The sequence below is a fragment of the Poecilia latipinna genome, unplaced genomic scaffold (assembly GCF_001443285.1).
Source record: "Poecilia latipinna isolate Pla-1442-1.1 unplaced genomic scaffold, P_latipinna-1.0 Scaffold1274, whole genome shotgun sequence".
Classification (NCBI taxonomy): domain Eukaryota; kingdom Metazoa; phylum Chordata; class Actinopteri; order Cyprinodontiformes; family Poeciliidae; genus Poecilia; species Poecilia latipinna.
In genome coordinates this window covers 157116-181780 of record NW_015113890.1, presented here as the reverse complement: position 1 = coordinate 181780, position 24665 = coordinate 157116, and the positions used below count along the sequence as shown (strand labels likewise).

At 38.0% G+C, this 24665-nt stretch overlaps 1 protein-coding gene across 1 annotated transcript in view; it reads right to left on the bottom strand.

Moving 5' to 3' along the window:
* Positions 1-24665, bottom strand: part of LOC106961172 (protein diaphanous homolog 2-like) — a 256445-nt gene that overhangs the window by 118440 nt on the left and 113340 nt on the right. The window contains exons 16-17 of the mRNA XM_015054721.1: positions 8329-8430; positions 4807-4901 (exon numbers count right to left, since the gene is read on the bottom strand). Coding sequence (XP_014910207.1) covers positions 4807-4901; positions 8329-8430 — 197 coding nt within the window. The remainder of the gene's footprint in view (positions 1-4806; positions 4902-8328; positions 8431-24665) is intronic.

The window sequence follows — 24665 nt, the reverse complement described above, 5'->3', positions numbered from 1 at the left end:
TTATTTGCGAAAAACAGTTAAAAGTCATGAATCATTGCACGGTCAGGCACTGGTTTGTTTATTACGTATAATCCAAAAGAAACATATTAACGTTAGTTATTGCAATACAACAAAATATGACAAAACTAAAGTGTAGCACACTTTCGCAAGGGAGTACCTAAATAGCAAGAATTTAAAAAAAAAAGCAAAAATAAATTCTAAAGTGCCCGCTGCGCCATCTGACCAAGCCAACCGTGACAATATGTCATCCCAGCGCCTTGTCTGTTGAAGGTTTTTTCGTTGTAGACCACTTGGTGTGAAACAAATTATGGAGGGGGAAAAAAACAGAAGAAAGTGCAGATTTGACCTTTAGGGGACCTAGTGTCAGTTTAATTTAGGCTTCTTCTGTAAATCACTTAATATGATGCAAACTAATAAACAATCGGTGCTTTACCATCAGAAGCATACTTTATTGCACATTATACGGTTTTCAAACTGGATTTCTACTTGTAATTTTAAGTACACACAATCACCCACTCCCTCTAATATTAGCAAGACTGTGAATTTAGTTCCTTTAAATATTTGCCAAGACAAGCATTCACACTCCTGTGTGTGTGTGTGCGTGTGTGCGTGTGTGTGCATCTGTCTATGTGGATAAATGGTGATTGGCGTGTGGCTGAAAGTGGGTGGTGTGGAGTGATTAATCAGCGTAATGAGTGTAGATGAGCACTGTGCAGATGGAGCCCACACTCAGGACTGTGTCACCCAGCAGGGGGTCTCTTTGCTCCCTTTCTGAACCTCTCTATAGTTTTAACTATGGCTGTAGCTGCATTTCATTGGCATGTGCCGCTTCCTTCCCCTGCCTAATTCGCGAGCTCATTTCAGCGTGATTCACATTTATAATCAGCTAATTCTTCTCTGAAAACCTATGTATACAATTAGTGGTATTTCTATGTAAATATAAATTACTCCCGTTAGCTTGGCTGCTTTCTCCTGCCAAAAATTATATTACAATGCTGTGTGTTGCCACAGATTTCAACCTTCAGGTAAAGCACATGAATGCGTTCAAAAATATCACATAATTCATGCTGTGCCTTTGAATCGCACCATGGAGTTATGGATGCAATATATTTTTGACTCGACTTAAAGCAATTTACAGTGTTCCTCCAGATTGAAACACATAGATGGATGGTATCGTCCAGCCATCACACCGTCTAGGAAGGTTCTGTGTCTCAGAGTTGGTATCAGATTTGTACATCCACCCCAGAATAAAGACAAAATACATTTTGAAAAAAATCGCAGGAGCCTGATTAGAACATGTCGTTATCCACACTGATACAAGCCCTAAAATGTCTCCTGATGCGGAAGAACTGATTACTCCAAATTAGGGTAACACTGGACAAAGATCATCAGTAAGGAAATCAGGTCCATCTATTCCGGTTTTAAAAGACATAAACTGAAGGAGTTAGGTTCAGTTAAAACAAGTCCATAATTTGTTTGGATATTGCAAATTTGACAATTGAAATAAATTCAGGTTTACCTCTAATGAAACATGTTGTGTCTTCACAAACGTGCCAAAAATGCATTTAGAATGTATTTTATGAAAAATACAAACTATGCAACATAAAATTTGACACGAGTGCAGCTGAATAAGACGATGGAGGCTGACACTGATGTTTGAAAATACATGTGTCTTAAATAATACAGCATCATAGTCTAATTACAATACTAACCATTATGAGAGAACAATGAAGGCCTTTTAGGAGCTAACAGAACACATATGGCTACGTATTAGAAAAAAAAAAAATTAACAAAATTCCTCAGATGGCATCGTTGCCATACATACAAAAAGGCAGACATTTTCCTCATGCCTGGTCCTTCTGCACTGATTAGCGAACTCGTGCGGGCCTCCCACATCCCTCTGGACTTTGTGACATTAGGTTTTTTCCACATTCTTTTGCTGACTCAATCACTTGCTCTCATAAGTCCCATGGAGCCTTTCGCTTTGTTAGAGGCTTCGCTGCCCTGATTCACATTTATTAAAGAGGGAAATGGGGGATGTGAAGGCAACAATGGAAAGTCTCCCAAAGTGGTTTGAATGTGGAAACAGTTATTTTGTGTGACAATAGTTAGACACCAGTAATACCGGGGCCGTTTACTTGTTTCTAGACGTAGGATTTAGGTTAAATTACTATTTTACAGTGACTTAAGATCTGCCATGGCATCTTCCCTTTAATGCCGAAGATGCTGGTAAAGATAAAGTTCAGGGACTCATTAGGTTGTGTTCTGGGAAGGTCAATCTTTATACATTCAGCTGGTAGAATAATTCAAATAAATTGTTATTAATGGCTGATTACATACTATTCTCCTACTTCAATCTGTATCTTATCTTGTGTGTTTCTTTGTAAATTTAAATAATTGTTTTTATCTTAAAACATAAAATATTTCATTTTTCTCATCTGTATTTCTTTAAATTACAATTTCAGCTGCACATGAAGGTTTGCCAATTACAATGTTTTACATGTAAACAATGATTTTTGCTGAATTAGACTTTTTTTTTTTACTTAAAATTAAAAAAATAACACTGCAAGGCGTTAATATTTTTCTCATTATTATATAATTTAGAAACATAGCAGGTTAGCATCTATAACAGAAAGACTCCAGAGTGAGTGGTGTTGAATGCTATCAGTAGTCTGATCAGGTCGGTGTAATGGCAGCTGTTTGATGGTGTGAACGTGATGGAGGGGGCTATTTATCTGGTGCTATGTCCAACAAGAGGCCAGGTGGGGATTGACTGGTGACACAGCTCTCCTGCTAGGAGATATAGACCACAGAAAAAAAAAAAGTTAAAGATGGAAAAAGTTCAACACCTTAACTTCCTTTCTCTTTCACAAAGAGAGGATGGGACCACTCTGTGCTTTTATGCTGATTACGTATATCCTGAAAATCACCTTTTTAGATCCCCGACAAAATATATTGTTTCTTCAACTTATACTGGTGGGTACAGGATTGGTGCACATTTTACCACATGCCAAAAAAAAAAAAAAATACTTTTTCTTTCCTAAAAAAGGAGTTTTGGAGCTTTTCTGATCCATTTTAGATAATAAATACAAAGGTTTATGATGGATGAAAGGAATGTAGTAAGGAACTAACGAGGTAGCAAAGAAAAGAACAAATAAAATAACGGAATGAAGAAAGGAATGAATGAAATAAGGAACAGAGGAAGGAAGCAACTAAGAAAAGAACAAAACAGGAATGAAGAAAGGAACAAAGAAAGAAAACAAAGTAAGGAAGGACTGGATAAAGGAAGAATGAAATAAGGAATGAATTAGCAACAAAGAAAAGATAAAAATAAGGAATGAAGCAAAGAAAGGAAGTAAAAAAGCAATGAAGTAAAAAAAAATAAACAGAAAGGAACGAAGTAACAACAAGGGAGGAAATTCCATTTTATCATCATAGGAGACAATAAATAAGTGCCATTTTTGGTGGGTTGGCAAAGTTACAGTGAAATATAATGTAAAATGAATGTGCAGGTTCCATCTGCACATTACTAAATTACTAAATAATTGGTCATTGTTGTGGCTGAAATGACATGGCTAAAATGTATTTAATAGCTATGATACTTTGGGGTCCTCTGGACTAGATAAAGCACGACATAAATACGGGCCATTTATCATTAAACGACATTTAACTAAAGTCCTAAAAGGGGTGCAGGTTTTAATGTTTTTATCTTTTTTAATCTTTTTCAAAATGTCTTTCTCTTTGTCACTGTTTTTTCAATGTCACATGCTGTTTTTATTTTAATTATGTAAAGCACTTTGAAATGCCTTGTTATATAAATGTGAAATGTGGTATACAAATGAAATTTGATTGATTGATTGATTGACTATGAATGGAGAGATAAATGAACTGATGGGTGGGTGAATGAAGTAGTTTGAAAATACAAGTATTTTCCCAAAGTCCACTTTCTTTACTGCACTCTTTATCCACTAGGATGTAATCGGTGGGGGGAAAAAAATAAAAGATGAGTTGTAAAGGTCTATGTGGGAACAGTTATAGGAAACATTTAGTATTTAAATGATTTTCACCAACTTAAAATCTGAAACATGATCTGAACTCCTATTTGTAAAAAAAAAAAACATAATAATAAAACTGTAACACACAAAACATGCACATAACACAATACATCACTGCCAGGATTTTAATAAAATCAAATCTCCTATTTGCAACTCGCCCCTGAAGTACACACCCCCAACTGATGAAATAAAACACAAACAAATACAGCATGGCTGTTTCAGTCACAAGGACAGTGGAAGAAACACTGAGGCTTTGTGCTACCCAGTGATGCATCTTCACCTCATATGACCCCGCCCCATTTTCAATTAAGGCCCTCTGAGGCTGGAAAATATTCTCAAATAAAATGGGAACAAAAACAAGTAGCCTTTAGGAAGCTCATCAATCACAGTTTAAAGACAAAAGCAAAAGAGGAGGGTGGAGCTGAGGAGACTTTGCCAAGTCTCGTCCTTCATCATCCATTATGAGAGGATGAACGGAGGGGGGAGGGGGTCTCTGCGGTCCACCAGAGAATGAAAAGGCTGACTGAAGCCAGAAAACAACCCGAAGCAGGTTAAAAATAGGGTCGCAAAGCAGCTCACCAGACACTGAAATTCAAAAATCATCTTCTCATATGAGCACATTTTTCATTTGCGCACACGCACACAGACGTTTACAAAAAAAAAAAAAAAAAAAAGAATACGTCTGTGAGAGACAGAGAGTGAGAGATTGTGTGAAAAAAAGCTAACACACCACAGTGAGCATCCGTCTTACCTGGATGAGTGATTCACTCAGTCTTTCCTCGTCTACCTCCAGCACAATGTCCCGGATCTCTTCATAAGGCAGGCGGAACGAGCCCAAGAAAATTGCTGTTTTGATGTAGAGAGAAGAGAGTCATTTCCTCACTTTTTTTTATTAGACTGCAGAGTTCACACTGACATTTTGGCACTCATCACTCCTCAGACAAAACGATCACAGACCATCCTTCCCATTTGGAAAAGCTGTGCTACCCTGACAAGAACCGCAAAGGAAAACATCAATATTCTCACCTGAGAGGAGTCAATTTTTGTTTATTCTTTATTTTTTTATTTTTTATTTTTTTACATGGGCAATCTAAAACAGAAACCCAATAAAAAACAAGAGCGACAGTTCTGGCCGCTCCTGAAAGCAACATGTTTTTGTTTGGGTGGATGCGAAAGGGGCGCGATGTATTTGCCTCAAGGGGAAGCCTGGTGGGTGTTTCACACTCCAGGTGGGGAGGGTAGACTGGAAATTGGAGCTGATGGCGTATCCAGGTGGAAGTCACAGGTGGAGCTTTAGTAATGAGTTGGAAGAGAGTCACTCAACAGCTGCCATACAACTGTAGCGGTGGGACCTGATGTCTGTCTCTGACAAGAAACTAGAAAAGCAGCATTTTTTTTTCCTTTCCGTTTTATCCCTCATAGTCATTTTTTTAAAATCTACTACTTTCTGTATTTATGAGCTTTTATTAGAACAAAAAACGTGCACGATGTTAACGCCGTGACTCCATGATGCCGTGTTCTGGCTGGTTAGATGCCATGACCGTGTTTGTGGGCTGTCACGTTGCACTTGTTGGACTATTTCCTGGTTTCTACGCCAATTGTTGCCAGAATGGGGAAAGTTTGTGGTGCAATCATGTTTCCAACACAGTTTTGATGCCAAGAAAAACTTACAGTATTTTTATTGTTTTTTAAAAGCATAAAAGATAGAGGATCACTATGAATTTATGGCAGGAATTGCAACCAGCGTTAGACTTTAAACATGGAAATTGCAAATTGGAAAAACCAGACAGGATGGAGGAATGGCAACTCAACCGAACGGTGTATTCATCCGTCTGACCATCTTTTCTGGTCTTCTTGTTGCAGGTTTTGTGTGCAAAGGCTTAACCTTGAAAGTATGAAATATGAAAAATGTGAAGAAAACCCTGATTGTGAGATGATGCGCTAGGTTCATATCCGGGTTGTTTTTTGCATTCATGCTACTGTGAGCATTTGCAAATGTTGTCACTGCACTTGTGTACGTTTTTTGACAGGGCTGATAGGTGTCAGTGCCAGGTCTGATTACCAAGCCGACAGAGGGGTCTCCAGTTTTGGCAGGAAGGAAAAAATAAGCGTTAAAGTTCCCACCTTCACAAAGGAAATGGGCGGGAATCTTGTTGTCGTACACAAACCACACAGCTCCCCCGAGTCGCCTTGACAAACACTACCGCAACATAAATCATTGTCATTGCCTACCGCTGAACCTGGCAAGCTCTCTTCTCAATTCTGATGTGAAGGTTCAGTGACTGGGATGGGTGGTGGGATAACGTGAGTGATTGTCAAGTCAGTGCCACTTTATGTATCATGGTAAAATGATTATGCATTCTGCTATCGGGTAAATTGTGTCCATCTGTCTCCAAAAGCCTTCCCTCAGCGCTGTCAGCAAGCTGCAGTGTGTGGCTGACTGGTGACAAGGCCCCAAATAGGACAAAATACACACACTGTTAACCATGAGAGTAGATTACTGTAATCAAAAATCGTTTTCTAAATGCTGAAGTACAGATCATCCCTACATGGTAGCGTTTCTGTCATCTTATAGATCTGTTCAGTTTTTGTTCCATTGTTTGCTCACATTTAAAAATTTCAGGTCACGAAACACATTTTAATATCCACTAATATAAAACAAACTGATTTTCATCTAGTATTTGCTATAACTAACAGGTAATCTTGTGCATCCGACTCTCCTTCCGGATATTTTTTTTTTTTTTTTTTTAATTTTAAAAAACATTTTTAATTACGTCTTTTAATCGGTAGTGTGGACATTAGTGTTGGATTCCTGTAAATTATAAGTTAAGTCAATTTAGTTTTTTTCTTTAAGCAGTAAGAATATACCAGAATGAAAATAAGCAGTTATTAAATTTTGAAAAGACGCAGCTTGGTGATTTTTAGAGTATAATATTTGTTGATTATTTTGTCTACATTTTTGCAAGAAATAAATGACATATCTTTCAAGGAGTCATGTTGGATGTGAGGATTGAAACAAACGATCCGTTTCCACCTAGAACCTATTTTTTAGGAGTATTTTTAAGAATCAGATTTAATCCCAAACTTTAAATGGGCTGCATCAACACTTACATTTTGCTTTTTGTGTGAGTGACTCATCTTCTACAAAACTCCAATGAGCGTAACTACATAAATGTGGTTATAGTTTTCATGAGAGGAAAGGGAATGAATTTCTTTATGCTGGACTCCTCCCCATTTGCAGATGTTTTTGTAGGTCATATCTAACAGTCAAAAGACAACGCTGCTTTGAAAGCTGAAAGATCAAGGGGCTATGCTACTTTACACGCCATTGGCTAGCATCTGCAAATCAGCCAATCCAGGAGCGCCATTTCTTTCCTTGGCACTGGTTGGCTGTTCCCTTATTATTTGAAATACGGGAAACTTTGAATGTTAGCTTGTGGTGTAGTCCTAAGGCAAATTCAACTGTGTGTATTAATGCATATTAGGGATATTTGGCGTTTAAACTCTTAGCAGCTATAAGCATTTTAATACAGGGTTTGAAGAATTTACGGATTTTGTCTATTCTTAAGAAATGAATAATGACATGCAAAGTGAAGTTTGGCAAATTAAAAAATTCTACATAAAAAGAATACACCATTTTACATTGCAGGGTTTGACACATGGAGTTTTTGTGCCTACTTCATTTTTTTAAAATACATTTTTCAACCTTGCTTAATAAATTACATGGTGGGCTGTGTGGTTAGATTAAAATTGTTTTATAACATGTAAAGACCAGATCCTTTACACTTCAAAAGCAAAATTGGGAGGTTTTTATTTTATTTTATTATCTTTCTTTTTTTATATATAACTTTATATTAGCATCCAGCATTAACTGAAAGCTTGCAGAAGTCTGCTTGGGCTTTAAACACCCACATGGAGCTCAAGCAGTCAAATCTGTTAAGAATTGCTTTGCATAATCTGACACACAAGGCTTGGAAAAAAGCTATATGCACTTAGTTTGACTGCTATATTATTGCCAAAAACATCTTCAGGTTCCCAGAAAGGGCTCAATAATTCACTATCCTAACACAGAGGGCGTTATTATAATAGTTTTTTTTTATTATTATTATTATTATTATCCCACCAGCAGCTGCCTTTTCCTGCTCGTGGGAATATAAACAGCTGCATTGTGGAAAAAAAAAAAAAAAAAAAAAAAAAACAACTGACCTTTTTGAGATGAAAGACGATTGTAAAGAACGCTGCATGAACCAAACAGAAATCTGAGGATACTTACAGAGGTTCTGCGCCGTTTTGGGATCCAGGATACGAAGTTCCTTTGCCTTCTTCTTGAACTGTGGCACTCGGTCATCGGTCTCATCAGTCACATCTTTTTTCACTGCAGTACAAAAAAAAAAAAAAAAGGTTAAAACAACTGGCCAGCTACATGATATGCAGTGGGTTGCAGCAAAGGTAATGTCTAGATGAAGTCTACTTACAGGTAACCTTTATACTAATTGACATATTATCAGTTGAATTGGACTGAATAGTTCCATAATTATGGTCGAATTGAACTGTGTGTAATTAATCAATCTACATGTCTGAATAGAATAAACATAAAAATGCTGAGCAGACAGACAAGATGAGATAGATTTCGTCACAAAGTACTTCAACTATCTGTTAGTTTTGATAATTGTCCTGTAGGATTAATGAAAACACAAAGTGCACTTTCTCTGAAAGTGCTTTACATGCAAGACCAATTAAAACAAAAACCTTTTTATTACAGAAATGTTTTTGAATCGACAGGTGTCCAGCAGACAGACGCAGCTGAAGATGCTTTTCACAGGGCGATGATGTATCTCAGCGTACGGACTCAACGTTTGGTCGACAGAAAAAGTGTGATAGAAAAGAAGTGCACAGGGAACTGGGACAACCTGCGCCCCGACAGGAATGCAAATAAAAGTTCACTCAAAGGTTTGGAGGAGATTTACAAAATGTGGAATGTGGTTACAGTCAGATGCATTTGGGAGATGAGGTACAAATATTTTGTAAAATAAAGTTCTCCTCGTCGTCACAACGGGATCACTGCCGGGGTGTGGAGTCTGTTTTGAAGAATTACATTTACTTCCAAAGTTTGATGAAAATAACCGTTTACCCCCTTCAAATCCAAGAAAACCGACAAAGTTCACCAATAATACAGTCCACAAAACTGCTTCAAAACTAAATAAACAGACTTGCCACACAGCCTGTCAGCACAAACTCTTCAGTATTTACCCTGAAATAACATCAAGTTTATCTAAAAGCTTACTTGTCCATGTAGACAGCGGCAGGACAACGTTTTAAAGCAGAATTACAGAACTGAGGAAAGTTTAATTTCCCACAATAAAGAAGGAGCGATATGAGAAAGAAGACTCCTTAGATCCTTCGTTCTCCCCTGACGGTTTCTGTGAGGAAGCACACTTTGTTGCTAATCATCACAACTGCTCTGTTTAAGCCCAAGGTGGGAGTCTCAGAGGAAATCTAGAACAAACAATCTGCTCCCTCAGTGCTGGCTTGCATATTTGAAGAAAGAATCAAAGAGGCAACATCTCCTGGGCACCTAGAAGAAGGAACGCTTAAGGCAGCTACCTAACTCTGCTGAGCACTGTCAACATATCACATCAGGGATGTACTTGTTTACAGTGTTAAGCAATGCTAAATTGCAAGTAGGTTTAAAATGATGAAAGATAGAATCACAGATGATTTTTTTTATTTATTTTTTTGTCAGAATGGTAAGATGCTCCTTCAGGAGCCCTCAAAACGTCAGGACCCCGACTTTAATCCAGATCTGACTGTAATGCGAGCTGCATGCTTTCCCTCTCCGACAAAAGCTACACAGGGAGAGGAGGGACACGAGAATCGAAATGTGTTTCAAGTAGATGTGGAAATCCAGGTTAATTATTAAATGTAGGAACAATGCAACCCACGTATTGCATGATTCATCGTGAGAGATGCGTGTCAAACCGTTTCTGCTGTTGTTGTCAAAGTTTATCAAAGGATCTATCCTTCGACCAAAATGAATCCAAAGTATGACATTTAAATATAAAAAAAGTTAAGTTAAAGTTGAACAATAGTTAGCCAGTAAAACATTCTGACTTAGGTAGATTGAAACAACACCGTGACTGAGCGAGCACACTAATCCATTGTGGAGACACTCCCTGCCAGTGGCCTCAGCATTCCCTCCTACACAGCCAAACTGCTCAGGAACAGCTTAAGGGAAATGGCAAAGGGCCAAGTGATTATCTGGCCTCTAAACATATCAGATTTCAATCCAAATCAACACCCACAGACTGCGTCAAAACAAGTTCTACCAACGAAAGCTGCATTCTGCGACCTGCAGGACCCAAAGGAGCTGCTGCCTAGGCTTGCTGCCAGATACCAACAGAGGTCCACTAAATCAACGGTTATGTTATGTCATTTTGACGGCGTGTTTCAACGCAGAAAACAATCTGCTTGCACAAAGGCACCTCAGAATAACAGGAGACCATTGAAAAATTCAGTTATTTCACTATTTCAACTCCTTAAACCAAAGGATAACAAAAAACCAGATCCTTAGAAATGCTGTGTTCTTGCAACATTATGACAATTATTTATATATTATACATATTACATTTATAAGCATTTAAGACCATAAAAAAAAGTCTTTTTTATGGTTTACACAATCGTAGGAAGACTACTGACTTCACAGTTGTCTTAACAGATGATTTCCACCAACCAGAAGGGAAAGTCACAAAATGTAATAGATGAAATTAGTTGTCCATTCACAGAATGTTGTATTCAAGCCGACTCCTAGAAAGTTGAGTGGAAGGAAAAAGAGTGCACAAGAAACAGGATTTGTATTAGAGGATCAGTAGATGCATACATGTGAAAGTGCCACCGTTCTCATTTACATTTAAACAGACAATTAATATCCAGCATTTGGATTTTTTTTTTTTTTTTTGCATTGCACTAAGAGGAAACCAAAACTGAGGACAGTTCATAGGTTCTTTAAGTTGCTTAGTTAGTTTTTGTTCAGCTGACCTCAAACTTTGTGATTTTGTAAAAGGTAAATGCTGCTGCGCACTTAATTTCTGTGCAGAGGGTCAAAGCAGGTCTGCAGTCTAACCAGTTGTGAAAGTTCTTTATTTTTACGGTGTGGAAAACGAAACACTAAAGGAAGAGATGTTTTTGGTTTGGTTAATAACTTGGACAGCAATGCGCTAAGCTTTTCATTTATGTTTGACAGCGTGACAGTGTGCGGTTAAACAAAGTTTGTACTGTTTCATGTGTATTTTTCAATCAAATTAGATTGTAACACAGAAGGTGCATTATGACCTTATAATACCTGACAGTATTAGGTATTTAAAAAAATAAAATATCAGCAGCTTAGGCTTTTTGAATATCGGCATGAAAACTGCAATTGGTGCACTTCCCTCAGAAACAAGTAAAATATTACAGTAACTTTAAATTTCTCACATTTACTAAACGACTAAGCACTAATAACCCCCTTGATTTGGAATCAAAATAAAACTTGTTTTGTGATTACCCTAAACAATCTAAAGTCGAGCTAAAAGGGGGAAATTCAGCTCCTTTTAATAACAAATTATTATCTACATTCTCTATTATCCATTTACTGTACAGCAACTTTAATCTCTCATGATGATACTTTACATTCTCACCAGGGTGCTCTCAGTATTCTGCTGTTCGCCCTTGCCTGAAGGCCCCCATGCTGCACATAGTTAAGGAGAGTGCCTTTAAAACCCATAATGAACCATTATTTATGATGCTAACCTACACATCTCAGAGCTCTCCTGCTGGGAGCTGAACAATTGGCATCAGAAGGCTGGCCGCCGCTAAAGTTTTCTGCCGGTTGACTCAATTATGCCACGAGTCACATGTGTTTCCTCTGAGTGCTGCATGTGGACTGATGGGCCCTGGAGGGCTTGCACACATTTCAAGCTGCCACACTAGTCAGAGTCCCAGGTGTGTGGAGAGGATGAATATAGGTGGCATATACCCAGATGGCTGGCCACAACAAAAAAGCTTTTAAAGTTTTAGAAATGAAAACAAAACACAGAAGTTTGCAGGCAGTTGCTACAAATCCTCTACTCAGGAGAAAGTTTTTCTTTTTAGTAGAAATAGAACTTTGGAAATGCTTTTTTTTAAGGCTTCTTCAGTCCTAAAAGGCTTAACCCGAATGACATCGTAGGTCCGCAACAGCTGACTGAAGTCCTTGCCAATATTAAGACGTGTTCTTCTAGTCGTCCAAAGGCTGAAATGTAATACTGTGAAAACAATGCTGTCCCTCATATTTGTTAGCAGAATCTCTCCAGCAGTCACACAATGGAGACACACTTGAGTCTGGAAAAATCTGGGAACCTTGTGTCCAACAAAGCCTTTTAGGATGAATTTATTATTTATCAGACACAAACAAAATGATTGGAAATGCCGATTGAAAAGAAAAGGAAAGCTGATGCATCCAGTTCACAGCACAAACAACACTGGGCTTACATGAAAGACTGAAGCAATATTTGAAACGCGAACACATATTTTTTTTTGTTTTCACAAATGGATACAAGTTTTTCTATTGGCATGGGTATTTATCGTCGTGTTCATTTCTTGAACTTTATTTTTTTTTGTCTTGCACTTGTGTAAAGTCTTTAACCAGATCTTTTTATTTCTAAAGACATAAAGTCAAAAATATTTTTGGAAAGAGAAATGCAATAATAAAACAGCAAGTCGTAGTTTTAGAGTCAGGGTGATGTGTTTTAAGAAATGGAAAGAAAAAAGTTCTCTATTGAAAAAAAAAAAAAAAAAACTTAAAAATACGTGAAGAAAAGCTTCTGGTGAGCATAAATGTTACACATTTTATTATCTGGGGGGGTTAAAGATTGGTCTGTGCCAAGGGGAGTCACCAAATTGTTAAATTGTAATGAAAACACAGATGAATGCTTGACAGGAAAAAAAAAAAAAAAACAATTTTGGCTTATTAAGGACGATTTGGTATTCATCTCTGTGGGCCTTGGATTGAGGTACACCCATGGGAAACTCTATGATAACAAGAGTTCTCCAACACTTGGACATCCAGTCTGTTTGCTGGCCCAGATTCCTTATCCTGGTCGCCTTCCATGAGATATCTCCCTCAAGACGTCCATAAAACCCAGGGCATTAGGAAGCTAAACACTACCACATGTTCACTTCCGGACACAGACTCCTCGGCTGAGCCCCGCCACCAGGCACCAGAAAATGAACAGGCCTTGAAAAGAAATAACAGAAAACTGCAGATGACAGGTCTTCAACTAACATATTTAAAGGCAAAGGAACACAGAGTGGAACAGACAATGTGGAGTCTGGCTTCTTCGAAGCAATTTATTCCTTCAAATGTGCAATCTGCCTGCAAACATGGGCCCCGTCCTCCATGTCAGGGACTCATGCTGAGGATTTAGCTACTGGAAATCTGCCAGGCTGTCTGACGGAGATGGATGCTGAAGAAAAGTCACTGCCCTCTGCCAAGAAAATACCAGTTCCACAGAGCTTGACTTCATTAATATACATGTTTTTATGCATGTATGCTAAAACACGAACAGCTAAAAAGACAACGCCGACTAAATGCAGAATAAAAATAAATATGTAAAAGCATGAAAGCACTTTGAACAAGAATCTGGTTGGTAATTTTTTATGTTGAGTTTCTTTAAACGGAGGTTTTTCTCTTAACCTTGAAATCAATCTGATGAGTGGATATATAGCTGGTCCACTCCTCCCACTGTCTTGGTTGCTAAATGAACACGCCCACTCGGAAAAAGGGCAACTGTTCCCCTACTGATTCAGACTGGAAATTAATTATTTTCCTGTCATCTTGGCAAACCAGAGCCCCAAAAGGGAATACCAAACATGGAGAAGCATATGACTTTCTGTATCACCACTTGCTGAATACAAATTTTCACAATAAAAAAAAAAAAAAAAAAAACCCATATAACTCCTTTTAAATTAAAAGGCCAAATAAATATTAGAGGACGTATAAACCACATTGAATAAAAAAAAAAAAAAAAGACCTTTTCATGGAAAGCAGATCAGTAAATTTAAAACAATTTTTAGATGCACCTTCCTTAAAAACAAGGAATAGCTTATGGAGATGCTGACACATGAGATAGATGTGCAGTCGGATATTGTTGTGCATGACTGTGACCGCTTACTGGCAACGCAGAAAAGAGATAAAGCAACTACTTTTACTACTAGAATCATCTGTTCAGGAAAAGGGGGAGGGTTAGCGATAACTTAAAGAGAGAGTTACATAAAAGTTGGACCAAAGAGAGGGTTACAGCGGTTTCTTAAGAGCACAAATTTTATCGACTAAGAAAAAAAATGCTAATTTACAGCGGTTTCTAAGTTTTGTATATAGTATATCAGTAAAATCGTCTGCTGCTGTGCATAGATCACGCTAAACAGATAGCTCATCTCATTTAGCTGAACTGCTTAGTTTCAGCTGTGACAGATTTTCTTTCTCCAAGTTTCCACAACCAGCTTGAGTGAGATTTTAAGGCCAAAATTTGAGGGCTTCCACTAACAATTTTCTCGTAGTTATATGTCAGAGTGATGAAATACAAACAAGAAGGCCTTGTGACAAACAGGGCTTTTACATTTTTCTGTAGGGTGCCAGTTGTTGGGTCTCCAAGTGACTTAAGCAGATCTCCTCACTAATTAAATCATCAAACTCAAATTCAAGCTTGAGTCTATTATTACTTTTGTCAAGAGTGTTATGCAGTGGTTGACCAAGTTTGACATTCAAGATGTAAAATGAACTTTTTGGCTAACTTTTAGTTGCCTCATCTGTGTTTTTCCCTCCACACATTTCCCTCAAAATATGTCTCGACTTTGTTCATGTAGAAAAGTTTTAAAAGTGATACATGAAGTATACAAGTTGTTCCTTCCCCCTAAAATTTCAATCATACTGCCCCCATGTCGAGGTGAACCATAAAAAAGTGGATGCTGCCAACTATGAAATAATTATCTCGCCTAAAGATAACACAGTGAAGTAGGGCCTAGTGATAATAATAACAATAATCATGACTCAAATTGTCCAGTGAGCTTCAGTCACATGTATCTGTAATCAGATTCCTCTGTACAAGCATCTGGTTCTGTTCATCTATGAATACAAGGTGCGTATGCAGGAAGCAGGATGAGTCCCACTGAGTGACACTTTGACCTGTGGCCAGTAATGTCTTCAGTATGCAGGGAGCGGCTCAGCCCACGGTGGAAGGTGCACAGCTGGGCTTGGAGCAGAGCCCAGGGAGAAAAACGCCTCCTCTTCTAATTGAGACAGCACAGATCTCCCTTAGTGACCCTCCCATTTCTATTCCAAGAGTGAAGGGAGAAGGATTCCAGAACACAGCGAGTTTCCTGTAAAAACGATACATTTCTTAGGTAAAAAATTGGAGGAATGTGAGCAGAAATATGAGGGTTATGACCCAATGTGCTTATTTATATTTCAAGTATTCTTTTTTTGGACAGGATGTAACAAATTGATTACAAACTTCACCAAAGTTAATAGATTTAGTTTGTATTGTATGATAGTTCTTTTTTTTTTTAAAGGAGTTCTTGACTCTTTTTGTATTCTTTTGCCAAGAAATTTAGAAATAAAAAAAATAAACAGCAAAGAAACTTAGAGACAGAATGTCAACAATAAACAAATATTTGAGGGGGACAAAAAAGACATAAATCAATAACTCTGAGGACTGCCAATGACCTGAAGCTTGGCACACCCTTTTAACAACTATGTTTAATCAGCTCACATTGACATACGGCCGTTGTTCTCTCTCTCAAAGGCAAAGGGAGTGTGGGAAGGCTCTGACTCTGCCTCTGCCTCCTAAATTGGTCATGGAGACATGCTCCTGGGGGCAGCGAATGGATTGAGCCTGACAGCCAATCAGTTCTAGGAAACTGTTCTCTGGTTGTACCAAAGCAGCTCATTGTGACCCATTGTGCTGGAGCGCTGGTGGGAAGGCGCTAGTTGTCGGTCCGATCGGCTGCACCTGGTGTCCGTTAAGACCCCCGCCATGCAGCCCAGCCTTGAGCATTCAGGAGGCAGCAGCAAAGGTGGGGCCGTGTCAATATGATGAGAATTTCAGCAGAGATTTGAGGGTAAGGTTGCTCCCTAGATAACTGTCGAAATTACTGAGGTCCCTCTGGTCTTTATTACCTCTCCCAAGCCAATGATACGCAAGTTCAAGCCCAAGGAGAGGGTTCAGAGTGTAGTACTTGGTGAGGCTGAAGATATTTTAAAATGTGCATGTGATCTGGCAGTAAACTTTACACAAGATGCAGCAAAAGATATCTGTAGGCGATCTTTTTACGGAGACTTACCCAACTGAGTTCAACACTCAAAGAATTTTAAAGAAAGAGATAGAACTGTGACATACCATACCTACCTCCTACATAACAGTCGTGTAAATTTAATGTCAAAATTTCCTTTCACAATATCTACGCAATGATGCCGTAACAAATACGTGACCCAAAGTGCAAACATCATCTTGCTACACTTCACTCCGGTTGGCGTCAGTCGTCTTGCACTCTTTTTCCCAGACACCTCTAAAACTCAGAAGACAAAACAACATCAACAGCATCTTTTATGTGCCACAGTGGTCTAACTGAAAAGGTCTGCCATCATTCAAGGTGCATTTGGGACACAGGTATACACAAAACACATTCCCTACTTCAATCAAGGGACATGTCCGGGTCAAGACATGGCCAGAAGCTATGTTAGTATTTTGAAAGGGGCTTTAATACATTAGGACAGACTACCAGCAGAGTGCAATGTCTGCTCCTTTAATAATGGAAACAAAAACTTTATCACTGTATAAGGAAACAAAAAGGAGTTTACAGAAATTACTTTTTACATTATTTGGACAAGATGCCTTTTCATGTACTTCTCCAATTCTTGTACATTTAATTGATTTAAAGTGACACATATACAACAGTCACTAGCGTTGTAGGAAAACACATTAGCTTGGAAAAATAATCTGGCATCAGTCAACACTGCAGCATACACAAGTTGATCACTGGATAAGCAAGACATATTTTTCATGAGTGCCAAAGGTTGAATATGCCTTTCACACTACATATGTGTCACAGTATCAGATGCAGCAAATCAGATATTGCAGCTATGACCAAAAATGGTTCTCATCGTATTTTACCCTTCAATTAGGTATGACTGTAGCTAATATATGTGTGTGTGGTATAGCAGTAAAAAATGTAATAATTAATATGCAAGTTACACTACATGTTTAAATATGCAAAGCAAACTTCCATGACTTTTTGAAAGCCTAATAGAAAATGTTCTAAAAATACGTCCTTTAAATTATTTGCAAATGATTAAATAAAAGTCTTGTCATTTATACCATCTGTTACAGGAGCAAAAAGCAGCATGAGTTTTGTGTGTTCAGTGCTTGTCCTACTTTTGGATTCATCTGACAGAGCCGCATTTTTTTTTTTTTTTTTACAATTGTCAGCTGGCAGAACATAATATGGCCTGCTTTTCTTTTACAGAAGACTGTTATTCCTTACCCCCTGCCTTTCATTTGAAATTAAGCTCTTGTCCCTGTATAGCTTATTTATTATGTTAGTATAAAAATAGCTCAACCAGAAAGAAAGAAAAAAAAAACAACAACACAACAACATATTTCTATTTGCATTTTTGTCATTTTGCATCATTGTTTGTTTGGCTATATTTCTGTTTGACAGACAAATTGGTATGCAGCAAGTCGACGAGCCGTAACATGATGGTCACAGACAGGTGATGTGAAAAAAATACAGATTTTCCCATTACAATGACACCTGACAGAGGATGGGAAAGAAAGGGCAGCAGGAGAACATTTTGTCCTTGAAGTTGATGCATTGAAAGAGAATAATTGTGCAAGCGAGCAAGGATTTGAGCAACTTGGACCAAATTACGGTTGTATCTTCACAATGGCAGAAGTTGTGCTCAGAACCTCCGAAAGATACAAGTAAAACTGTAGAAGGGCATACTTATGTGCATAAAAAGAAAAGACTAGCCTGCATTTTTGGACCTGATTTGAAGAGCCACTTTAACCAAGGTTTTAGAAAAAAAAAACAAAAAAAAAAACACAAGCAATGTTGATGCTAATGGAAAGTTACACACAAACAGATTGATTTATTGCCCAGTCAGAGTCCATAAAATAGGATTTTAGGCATTCAAACACAAACATGAAGTAACAGAACAGGAGTAATTCCATTTTTTTTCCAGGATCTTAATGGTTGGGTCGGTGGAAGTAGCGTGGAAGAGAACTGGCACCATGAAGTGATTCTTTAACAAATGAAACTGCTGGAGGCAAATAAATGCTGTTGGAAAGTTCTGCTAAATCATCACGTTGATTTTTGACCTGTTCTTCCCTTTCTGACTATTTGAAGGATACACTGATTATCATGATGGCTATAAATTTATTCTTAAGACATTCAGTGATCTAGACTCATTGGAAGGACGTCAGGACCACTTTTTATCAAATTGTGGGATGTCCGTCATATTGATTGTCGTCGCCCAATATTCCAGTGTGTGGGATGTTCCCTGATGATGAGCAAGGCCACAATCCGCTGAATATGATGTGTAGCCAATCAGAAAGTAAGGTGGCGGAAATACGAGGGGAAATTATAAATACATAAGACAAAAGAACTGCTGTGGTGCGCCAGAAAGTCAGGTGGATTTTTGTCTTTTTGTTTTTCTCTGTTAAAAATAGGCCACAAACTACTGGTATTGCTTCTTCCTCGTCAGCTCTGAACTCACATTCGATCTCGAGAGGTTTGCGAGATTTTCCCTCTGACATTTGAATGTTTGTGAGTAAAATCCGTCCCAGTGAGTTGTATTGTTTTGGCTAAGTGGTTGTACACCACACACTGTTGGACCACTCCTGTTATTATGTCTGAATTTTTATTGTCATGTGTGTGGTTTTGAAAATCATCCAATAATTTCAAAATGTTGCCATGTGAACCAAGAATAAGAAAAGTTTAGTTTAATGGAAAAGCTACCAAAGCGTAATTTTAACTCATGTAAAGCACTTTGAATTGCCTTGTAGCTGAAAATGTGCTATATAAACATAATTATCTTACCTAATGCAGAAATGTTGAATTAGAATAGCAATTCTAGCTTCCCAGATGCAAAATGATCACTTACACCCTAAAAAGTGTAGTGGCTGGTGCTTCTTTGGTTTTTGGTGTGCCTCTGTAACGTTACCAACCCAGGCCTAGACATAACAACCAAGTGAGTTGTTGACTTAGCCAAATATTGTCCTAACTCAACAAATGAAGATCTGCCAAACCAGCAGCTCACATATATAGAACTGGGACCTAAACAGGTTACACAGCTTTTACTGACAAGACTTAATTGAAATCACAGCAGACCATAAGAGCTCCACTGGAGTCCATTCATTGACACTTCAGGAGATGCTCAGTATGAAGAGAGTCACTGGCTTTTGACTATGTAAGGAATACTGAAAAAATGGATTCATTTATATTTTAACAAATCAAACAAGCAGGTGTGTCTAAGTAAAGTGGTGCATGAAAGGTTGTCAAACAAGGAAAAGACATCCATGCTTATATTTTTTAAGAAATGTGCTCTCAAGTATTATCTCTTCTTCTCGTGAAGGTTAACCGATAGGTTGATCCAATTTGTCTACTGAGGCGTGAAAGGACTTAAGAAATACTTCACATTTCTGTGCTGGAAAATGTCAAGGTTTCCTGAGAGATGAGGACAAGAGGAGGGGGAAATGACTTTTTCTCTTGCTGGCAGCACGACTTCATGCTTGTTAGCACCAATAGGCTTATCCTTGGCAATCAACACCGGGACGGATATGTACAGTATAATTCCAAGTCCTGAATTGCATTACAGACAGCTGGTAGTACATCTGCCACTAAAATACATGCAGTGTCCCTTCCATATATGTGCAAATACAAACATGCACCTCGTTTAAAGAGATGGGATTGGTTCCTCGGTGGCTGAGCCAGTAAAAGCTTTCATTGTGTCACCTCCAGACGACTATTCTTTACACAGCTGCACAGAAGCATGTTCTGGTGACACGAGGGTGTCAAAGCAGACATGACCTGATTAAAGATGCACCATGCAGCATCTACGGATGGAGCTAGAGCACCGAAAGGAGACTAGGAGTGCAAGAAGAGGCACTCTGTTGTGAACTGCATTTAATTCTGAAAACCACAGACGATAAGCTGCTCACCTGCTTGAAAGTTGGAGTGGCCATTTCTCCCTTCATGCATTTTTTTTGTGTAGCTATAGCACTCCGTATGATTGAAGTAGCTGTTTTTCACTTTGACAAAACCAAGTGGGCTCTCTGCTGTAAAGACGATGTGTCTATATCCTCGAGCTACTGACAACTGTGACTTTGGCGCTGACATATTATATGACAGAAAAGAATATTAACTTATGTTCATTTAGTGGTAATGTGGATATGCAACAACTAATATGTTTCAGAAAATAATGGAATGAATTTGCTCAATTTTAATCAAAGAGTTCAGTAATAGAGTTGCAACAGAATGTTCTAAGACTTACGGTGCCTTGTAAAAGAATCCATATTTCTTAGGCTTTCTTTCCATTACAACCTAAAAATTAAAGTTGATTTTATGCACCAGACCAACACAGAATGATGCATAATTGTGAACTTGAAGAAAAAAATGATGAATGGTTTTGAATATTTTTAATAGAAAATAAATATTGCTCATTCTTTGCAAAATAGTTCAATCTCAGTCAGGCCAGAGTGCCTGAAAATTGATTTTTACGTCTTTCCACAAATTTTCTACTAGATTTAGGGCTCACTAATGTTCTCCAACAAACCTTGGATGCCTTCACAGAATATCTGGATTTATACTGAGATTAAACTACACACAGCTGGACATCTAAATCAGAGTAAAGGTGGCTGAAACGAATGCGCAGCTCACTTTCCACATTTTTATTTGTTTAAACATTTAGAAAAGTATGTGCGATCTTCGTTCCAATTCACAGTAAGGGGTCAATAAACCAAAAAAAAAAAAAAAGAAGAAAAAAAAAAAAAGGCAAAAAGGGAGGAATGCTTTTACAAGACCCTTCAAGTGTGAAACATTGAAACATGAGGACAAGAAAAACATACACTTAGGCTGGTGTTTGCAGTGATGTACTAAAACACAAGCTACTCTCTAGTAAATGTTTTTTGTATTAGGGATATATAATATTAGGGTTATTTACCAGGATAATTGTTATATAGTTACAGCTTCTGTAGATCAAGTGCAGTTAAAACTTCATCTGACAACATGTATTATTGCATGCAGAGCATAAATTAATGTCCTTCCCTTTGTATTTATCTACCATGTCTTGCATTCAAGCAGTAATTTGGTATTGTGATATTGCACACACTGATAATGTGATAACAATTGCAATTAGATAACTGTGTATTCAATAAGAAAAGGAAGTTAAGCTTGATGACATATAACTGCAGGTTTTGCTGTGATGAGTAAAAAACTGGGAGTGTATAAGAAAGGATTAGTTGGTGACACTGCAGACAACACAGAAACTGCATCTGTTTTTTGTTTTTTTTTGTTTTTTTTCCATTTATGCTGCTGAGAAATTCTGGGGCTACCTATGGAGTTTCGGGCACAAACCATTAAAGTACAGCCCACCTCCTAGCAGGCTGCCTATGATGTGTTTAAGTCTTGCTGTTCCCTCGCTGTCTGGATGAGTACTACAAGACTCACAGGGGTGAAGGGGGGGTTGGTGTCGGGGCACAGAGCGATTTTCTCTGTAATGTCCCCTGTGATGTGAAGTCTACACCATACTGCTGACCTCGAATTTTGGTAATTACCCTCAAATTACACCATCAACTGGGATACTGGTACTACAGCAGGCCATTTTAACTGTACAAAAAGCTGCTGTGAATTGCCTGGAGGTGCGTTTTCTTTTTTGTCACTTAAATATTTTTTTATTTCTTTTCTTCTGTATTTCTAACTCTGGGTCTGGTATGGGTGCCATAGGGGGGAAAAAAATATGCTGAAATACCAACACCTGGTTTTACCGCAATGGAATCAGAAAAGCTAATAAAAACACACTTTACTAGTAAGGGCATGGAGAATGCACCATAAATAATGTGCAAGTTATCTTCTGTAACAGTCACATAATATGTTGCAGGGAATACATGGTGATGTTCTCAAACCTCTGAGGCTTTCCAAGGATGTATTATATTTTTGTAGTGATGAGATTACACACAGGTTTTTGCTACGGATATTAGCTAATAGCAACTGGGTTCACGCAAATTTATATAGGAGCAAAAGAGAAAATACAATACGATGCAACACTTGACAGGAGAAATGCAACAAAAGTGATACCGTTTTGTTGAGTGAACCACCACACTAAGTAAACAGATGGGGCCCTGGTTTCACTCATCTGTGTGGAAGTTTTCAATGCAGGAAGAAAATTCAGCATGAGCTAAATTCAGTAACAGTGAGGTGTTCAAGTTGAAGTCAAGGCTGAAGGAAAGTGCATTTTCTATGTTGAGATATGTCTGAAGTTCATTCAGGCTTTCAGAGAGCAAGAGAGAGCAAAACGTTTATTGGATAACAGGAAGACTGGAAAAATTACAGCAACTTCCATTTGCTGGTCATGGATGCTGGATTTGATCAGGACCTTGAGTGTATAGGATTACACATTTATTTAGGCAATGCTGGCCACACTAACCACCTGCATAAAATAGTAAAGAGTAAAGAAAATGCCAGCCTCTTAATCATTTGATCAAGTGCTCCTAATATGAATAGCAGAAAGGCCAACAAAATTATATTTTTCTGAATAAACTTATGAATTGAAACTGGAATTGAAACTACCCACAATTGTTACCTGTCTACTTTTATGTTTGGACTTTTATGTCCATGCAAACTTTTATTTTTGCATCCTTTTCGTTGTGCCTCACAATTATGGACCACTCTGTGTTAGTCTGTCGCAAAGAGTTCCAGTAAAATACATTGACGTTTGTAGTTATAATCACAATTTTTTTGTACATCTCTACTGAAAAGTGTGCATTTAGATTCAGTCCCCTTTACTGTGATAACCCAAAAATAAGATCCAAAGCAAACTGCAGCTTTTAAATCGGTAAAGAATCTTCACAAACATGTACTACTTTGTGTTGGTCTATTTAAAAAAAATCTAAACAAACATTAAGGCTTACAGCATGGTGAAATGTGATAACTCCGAGACAGATCAATATTTTTGCACGTTAGATTCCATAATAATTGTCACTTTGAAAGCACATACTTTTTAAAATAAAACGGTGCACTGATCAAAACCAAGCCCTCACATCTATGGTGCTTTAAGCAGCTCAGTATCTCCTAAAGATGAAAGGAAAGAATTCATGAAAAGTAAATACCTGTTCGACAGCATCAGATGATCCCAGGGACTTCTGTTCTTTCATTTACTCGGAAGTGAGCCCTCCTTACCACAATCTCTAACCCTCCCTGAAACATGCATTAATCTTCATCTTAGCCTGTCTGTCTTCAACGTCACAACTCTTTCTTTCTGTCATAGACCAACAGACAGAACGGGAATACGGAAGCTGTCCGCACACAACCGACTGTGAAATCGAACAAAAAGGCTTCAACCAACAATAAGAAGAATCAATGTGACTTTTAGGAATGTTCCACAGTTCCATCCCTAATTGCCAGAAACAGCAGATAAATACAGATACCTGTAGCAGCAGATGTTTACCTTCGGCAAAGGTTTTTAGTTGTCGGATTTTATAGATGTTCCAATTTCCTTCTGACACGTTCAAGTGTAAGTGCTCACATGCTGACTAAAAACTAGGATCTTACCAAGACATATTGTACAAGATAGGTGGTGGAAAAAAAAAAATATAATGACATTTCTCCAGCTGCAAAGACAACATAAGTAGGTAAAAATGTAAGAAAAAGGGGAAACAGATAAACGTGGACGATAAACGGCAATGGCAACAATCTGTTTATTTCATGGACCTCTCTTTAAATGCCCAATAAAGCTTGGAGAACAAAGCCGATGACTTATTCATCACTTTGAAATAAAGACACGGTGATGCCATTTGAGAGGGAAAATGTCCACTCTCACCGAGAACCTGCCAAGCAATTCACGTAGCACACTGTTTAACAGTTTACCGCCTTCTGCTACTTCTAAATAAGTCATATTCTTACAGCAATCATGCTTTTAAGATATCACTATTTTGAAACCACAGCAACTAAAATACTGTCATTACGGCTCTAAAAGGCAGGGTTTGTGGTGCTCAGACATGTAAGTACATCACTTAAGCAATTTGGTGCTCTGAATGGTTCATCCTCTTAAGCGCCGGCCTCTGAACTGATGGGCTCCACTGAAGAAATCTGTCCATGTGCATCAACACATTCTGCAGCAAAATGCGAGCTTGCAACTATTTCACAGTGTCTGGTTTACATTAAGGTGCACACTATGCCATAAGACACCCATTTAAAAACCTTGAGGAGGGAAGCAGTGATTTCTGCAGCTGAACAAAAAAAAAAAAAAAAAAAAAAAAAAAAAAAAAAATTTTCCCCCAACCGGGAAAATTTTGGCGAAGAGTTTGACAAAACCTCTTTGGG